Source organism: Propithecus coquereli, unplaced genomic scaffold (genome assembly GCF_000956105.1).
Source record: "Propithecus coquereli isolate 6110/MARCELLA unplaced genomic scaffold, Pcoq_1.0 Scaffold1, whole genome shotgun sequence".
Taxonomy (NCBI): Eukaryota; Metazoa; Chordata; class Mammalia; order Primates; family Indriidae; genus Propithecus; species Propithecus coquereli.
In genome coordinates, this window is record NW_012133857.1 from 10,285,530 (window position 1) to 10,292,252 (window position 6,723).

Consider the following 6,723-nt stretch of genomic DNA (forward strand, 5'->3'; position numbering starts at 1 on the left):
TCCACGGAAAGAACATATACACAACATAAAGGTATCTGTCCAAAACAAAAAGGTATTTAAAAAAATGTTAAATGAGTCATCTCTAGGTAGTATTTTTAGTACTTATACTTCCTTCATAGTACTCTTCTACTATATTTGTTTTCTACAACAAGCACAAATAATTTTTGTCAGAATAAGCAATCTAGCTATCTTCAATTTGGAACAAAAAGTGCTGTCATTACAAAAAATTCTAAGAAAAAGATAAATTAGGGTTTTAATATATAGCAGGCATTGTAAAACCATGGTCCATAGACCAAGTCTAGCCCAATGCCTGATTCTGTAAATAGTTTAATTGGAATATAGACAAACTCCCTCATAGTGTATTGTCTATGGCTGCTTATATAACAATAGCAGAGATCAATAATTAATGACAGAGACTGCTTGGCCAGCAAGCCTAAAAATATTTATTTTCTGGTCCTTTACAGAAAATGTTTGTCCATGACCCCTTATATATACAAAATGTTACATGAAGTCACTACCATTTTTAAAGACCCCTTAGTTTTCTTCAAAAGAGTCTTTCAGATTAAAAGTACACCAAAATAGACCCAAAAAGGACCAAAGTCTAATGTCTAAGATGTGATTCTAGAAATCCAGTAGCCCTTTTAAGCACGGTTAACAGCCAATGACAAGAAGTCCACAACTGTAAAACTCCCTGTACAGTGGCAGCTTCTTTGACCACGTGAAAGCAGATTTGGGGATACCCATACAGTCCCTCTTACCTTGTGATCACGTGGTAGTAATAAATCTTCCCTTCTGGATCTCGGGCTGTCTTCCAGTTGGGAGGTAAGACAATAGTTTTTGGTTTGGGAGGAGAGGGGGGTGGTAGATCCAGGAGATTATTTGTCACAACCATTTCAGGCTACAAAGAAGACAAACATGTTTGTGATCACTGACATCTCTTTTAATGTGGCTAAGACTAAATGGCCCACTTAGGCAATACACAAAAATGTACATCTACCTATTCTTAAAAGAAGATAAAGCAAAGGTACAATCTGGGAAATGATTAAAAAGACAGTATATATGAACAGCTATACGGAATCTATCAAAAAACTGACAGTTGGCTTCAAGTTCACCATCTAAGATACAACATTAAAAACTAGCCTGCACCAGCACATCATCTAGAGTAGTATTTTTCAACTTTAAAAAACCAATTCTAAATGGCATACCAAATTCAGAATACTAATTAGCTGAATGGGCTTTAGATACACCTCTATCTTTAAAAAATCAAAAACAAAAAACACCTGAGAAATGAATATGACAGAATATTAACATTTATCCATCATATTTTTTCTGTACTTTGTAGGCCTAAAACCTCATAACAGTATTTTTTAAATTTTAGTGCCACATTTTTAAAAAACATAAAAACTTCATAATCACTGTTAGTACCTGAATTGTGTCTGCCAAAAATATACATGTTAAAGACCTAACATTGTGACTATTATTTGGAGAGAGGGCTTATAAAGAGGTAATTAGTTTACATGAGGTCATAAGGGTGGGGACCAAATCCAATAGGACCGCTGTTCTTATAAGAAAAGGAAGTTGCCGGGCGCAGTGGCTCACGCCTGTAATCCTAGCACTCTGGGAGGCCGAGGCGGGCGGATTGTTTGAGCTCAGGAGTTCAAGACCAGCCTGAGCAAGAGCGAGACCCTGTCTCTACTAAAAATAGAAAGAAATTAATTGGACAACTAAAAATATATATAGAAAAAATTAGCCGGGCATGGTGGCGCATGCCTGTAGTCCCAGCTACTCGGGAGGCTGAGGCAGGAGGATTGCTTGAGCCCAGGAGTTTGAGGTTGCTGTGAGCTAGGCTGATGCCATGGCACTCACTCTAGCCGGGGCAAAAGAGTGAGATTCTTGTCTCAAAATAAATAAATAAATAAATAAAGTCACGATCAATTGCTGGATTATTGCAAGAGCCTTCTCCAGAACTGTCAGTGCTATAAATTGCTGATGTGATTGATCATGTTATTCTCCTGGTTAGAATCTTTCAATTGCTTCTTATGTCAGTCTTGTTTTCCATTTTACCCAAAAACAACAATAACACTACAAGATTTCACCATATCCTTTTACATATGTTGTAGAATACCAAAAGTTTCCCTTGTTATTAAATATACTGTATAAAAATAAAAAATCGTATAACATGTATAGTGAAGTATATCACACAATTCTATACTCCTAGTCCATGGTCTCTAGTATAGTATCATATTCTAATACAGGCTGAGCAGCCCTAATCCAAAAATCAAAAGCGTTTGAGTGCCGACATGATGCTCAAAGGTCACGCTCAAAGGCAATACTCATTGAAGCATTTTGGATTTCAGATTTTCATATTAGGGATGCTCAACCAGTTAAGTATAATGCAGATATTCCAAAATCCATAAAAATCTGAAACTGAAACACTTCTAATCCCAAGCATCTTGGATAAAGCGATACTTAACCTGCATTCAGTAAATACTAACAGTCTAGAAAATCATCAATTCAAAAATTCATAGTGAAGTATAAAAATACAAAGTTGGCTGGGTGTGGTAGCTCACACCTATAATCCTAGCACTTTGGGAGGCCAAGGCAGGAGTATCACTTAAGGCAGGAGTTCTCAACCAGCCTGAGCACCATAGCAAGACCACATCTCTACAAAAAGTAGCAAAATTAGCCAGGCATGGTGGTACGTGCCTATAGGCCCAGTTACTCGGGAGGCTGAGACAGGGGGATCACTTGAGCCTGGGAGTTTAAGGTTGCAGTGAGCTATGATCACACCACTGCACTCTAGCCCCTAGCCCGGTCAACAGAGCCAGATCTTGTCTCAAAAACAAAATAAAACAAAAAAACAAACAAACAAAAAACAAGGTCAAGGTAAATAATAATAAATAAGAATGATCCTAAAAAGCAAAATATGTATCAGTAAACCAATAAACACAACTGTTAATTCCACAAAATTAAAAATTTAGATAGAATGGCTAAGTGTATGCTCTTAGGGTACTCAGATAAAATTGGTCACTACACAAACTAAAAAACAGAGTAGAAAACAACAAAAATAAAACCCCAAACCAAACCACCCCCCAAAAATATTCTAAAAACAAAGTAGACAGGCAATGAGTGTCTTAACAACTGAAATATTTTCTTACTGGCTGTAAGGACTGAGGCTGCCCTGGTGCAACTATTGTAGTCACTGCTGCAGTTGGCTGTACCACCACTCCTTGTGGATGAGCTGTGAAAATCTGTTGGCCCTGGATATACTGAAGACTTGGCTGGGCATAGCTCTGAAAGACAAAATGACGAAATCAGTAATTTATACTTCTCTAGTTATAATGAAGCAGTAGGTAATTTCCAAATTGGCACAGTCTTATTAGAAGATACACCCATAAAATGTTTAATTTTTCATATATGTATATTTGGATAAAAATGTATAAAATAATCTTTTGTTTCAAACACCAAAGTTTCTTTTTGAGTAATGTATTTGTGTATCTAAGCATATCTTAACATAGAAAAAGTACAGAAAAAATACAGTATACCAGATAAAAAATGGTACACCTATATAGAGGGCACTTAGCATGAATGGAGCTTGCAGGACTAGAAGTTGCTCTAGCTGAGTCAGTGAGTGGTGAGTGAATGTGAAGGCCTAGGACATTACCGTACACTACTCTAGACCTTTTAACATTGTACACTTAGGCTACACTAAGTTTATTTAAAAATTTTTCTTTCTTCAATAATAAATTAACCTAAGCTTACTATAACTTTTTTGCTTTATAAACTTCTGGAATTTTTTTCAACTTTTGACTCTTTCGTAAAAACACTCAGCTTAAAAAATAGAAAGACATTGCACAGCTATATAAAAATATTTTATTTATATCTTTTTCTATTATTAAAATTTCTAATTTTTTCACTTTTTAAACTTTTTTGTTAAAAACTAAGACACGTGGAGGGGATGAAGAGAGGTTGGTTAATGGCTAAAAATATACAATTTGACAGCAGATATAATACCTAGTTTTTCATAGATCAGTAGAGTGACTGTAGTGTATAATAATCTATTGTATATTTCAAAATAGCTAGAAGAAAATAATTTCAATATTTCTAGCATAGAGAAAACAAAAATATATAAGACGATGGATATCACAATTACACTGATTTCATTTTTACAAATTATATGAATGTATTAAAATTATCACATGTACCCTGAAAATACGTACATCTATCATGTATAAATAAAAACAATTTTTAAACTAAGACATAAACACATTACCTTAGGCTTATATAGGGTTAGGATCAAGATGTCATAAGGCAATAAGAATTTTTCAGCTCTGTTATCATCTTATGGGGATGACTGTTGTATATGTGGTCCATTGTTGACTGAAACATCATTATGTGGCACATGATTGTATGTATGTACTATTATGTACAGGTTACGCATCCCTAATCCAAAAATCTGAAATCCTCAATGCTCTAAAATCCGGAACTTTCTGAGCATCCACATGAGGCTCAAAGGAAATGCTCATCGGAACATTTCAGATTTCAGATTTGGGATGTCCAAACAGTAAGTATATATAATGTAAATATTCCCAAATCCAAAAATATTTGAAACCCAAAACACTTCTGGTCCCAAGCATTATGGATAAGGGATACTCAACCTATATATATTTTCTCACCCCTCTACTCATACCATGTGCAAATGACCATATTCTCTTGCCTGGATTATTCAACAGCTTTTTAAGTGGTCTCCCTACTTACGCCCGGGACTCCTACAATCTCTTTGCCGAGAGCAGCCAGAGTGATTCTCTTAAAATGTGTCAGATCATGCCACTCCATTTTAAGTGCTCCAGCGGATTTCCACATTACTCAGACTAACAGCCAAAAATCCTTATAAAGGCCTAACCATCTTGTGCCCTCCCAAGGCCCTACTGTAACTTTTCCAAATTCATTTCCTATTACTGTCACTTTCACTTATTTGGACTAGAATGGGTTTCTTAATTATATCACATATTTTGAGCAATAAACATTTCATATTCTGATTTTACAAAACAATAAAAAAGCTAGTTCAAAATACTATTTTTGCAAAAAACCATCACCAAGGCACAACATGTTATTAAGATTTCTACAGTCTACCATAACCAGGAGGTCAAGCATCTGAATCTATAATGGAAAAATGCTAACATTTTAGAGGAAAAAATTCCTTTGGCCCTCAGTGACAATACGTTCATGAGAAATTTGTATGACAAGATCAGATAGTTAAATAAGGTTCATTATACAGACACTTTATTTATTAATGGAATAAAGCTATGGCTCTGAAGACTGAATCCGAATGCTGGCTGGGAGATAAGTTCTGAACTGAAATGGAATTATCTAGCTTGATCATTTCCTGTATTCAGGACAATAGGTTCCAGGCAAATTTTATCTGTTTCTAAAATGTAAAAGATATATTTAAAGAATGACTATTTACCATCAGGAAGGAATATATATCACAACTGGAAAATAATTCCCAAAGGAATGGGCAAAAAGTGCTGAACGACATCGCCATTGCTAGATTAAATAATTACCCAAGATAACAACATTCATTTGGAGACATACTGTTTGAACATTTTTCAGGGTTCTGTAGTTTCATTCCATATCCAAACTAGCTAACAACCATGCCAATGTCAAAGCCAACAACAGCAATATCTTTAAAAAAAAAAAAAAAAAAAAGAAGAAGAAAAGAACGAAAGAAAAGACTTTCAGGCTTTTAATAGTAAGGATTAATTACATGTATATAAACTAAAAGTGCCAGGCGAGGTGGCTCACGCCTGTAATCCCGGCACTTTGGAAGGCTGAGGCGGGAAGATCGCTTGAGGCCAGGAGTTCGAGACCAGCCTGAGGAAGAAGCAAGACCCCATGTCTACACAAAAAGGAAAAAAAAAAGTTTACATAAAACAAAAAGTAGAAACTGGTTTGCAGTCTGCCTGGAATAACATAGAAGATGTATATCCTTGTGAGACATATATAGATATGATGTGTCTGTTAAATCATGCTATTTGCTAAAGAAAAACCTGTATGTGAGTTGAAGGGCTCGTCCATTCAAATGACTTGAAATTGCATAAAAGCTAATTTCTCAAACATAAATCCAGCTAGAAGTATCTTCAAAATGTGATTTCTACTGGGAATTACAAGAAAAATCTAAGAAGGTCCAATATGTTATAGAGGGAAAAACGTAATTGTTCTGTCTCCACTTCTAGAGGGGAAAAAAAAATCATTATTACTTTACATTTGAATCACTTCACTTTATAAAGTAAAAAATTATAGCCTAAGCACTCAAACTCTTGAGATGTGAATTAGTATAACTTTGTGAGAATAAGATCACTCGTTAATGTCACAAGACCAGTATAAATTACATGATCTCTGTTAAAATTGAGCTTTTATGTTTAATGTGCAGTTGTGTAAAAAATGAGTCACTTCCTGAGAACACACTTGCTACCAATGTCAAAGATACTGAGTATGTATTAATATATAAGTACACACACACAAATCTTTATCATGTTACATATTACTTCATCATCAAGGTTATGACGGCTTACGACCTCTCAGTAGCCCATGTTGGTACAGTAGATACTGGGCTTGAACAACACAGACCTCAAGGCTCCATCCTGGAAGTCAGATCTCTGGGCCAGACACCAGTTGGATGAACCTGACCAGCCCATTTATTTTTTTATTTTATTTTATTTT

At 35.2% G+C, this 6,723-nt stretch overlaps 1 protein-coding gene across 1 annotated transcript in view; it reads right to left on the reverse strand.

Moving 5' to 3' along the window:
- Window positions 1–6,723, reverse strand: part of SETD2 (SET domain containing 2) — a 140,908-nt gene that overhangs the window by 26,522 nt on the left and 107,663 nt on the right. The window contains exons 16-17 of the mRNA XM_012665347.1: window positions 3,159–3,293; window positions 759–898 (exon numbers count right to left, since the gene is read on the reverse strand). Of these exons, the coding sequence (XP_012520801.1) occupies window positions 759–898; window positions 3,159–3,293 (275 nt within the window). The remainder of the gene's footprint in view (window positions 1–758; window positions 899–3,158; window positions 3,294–6,723) is intronic.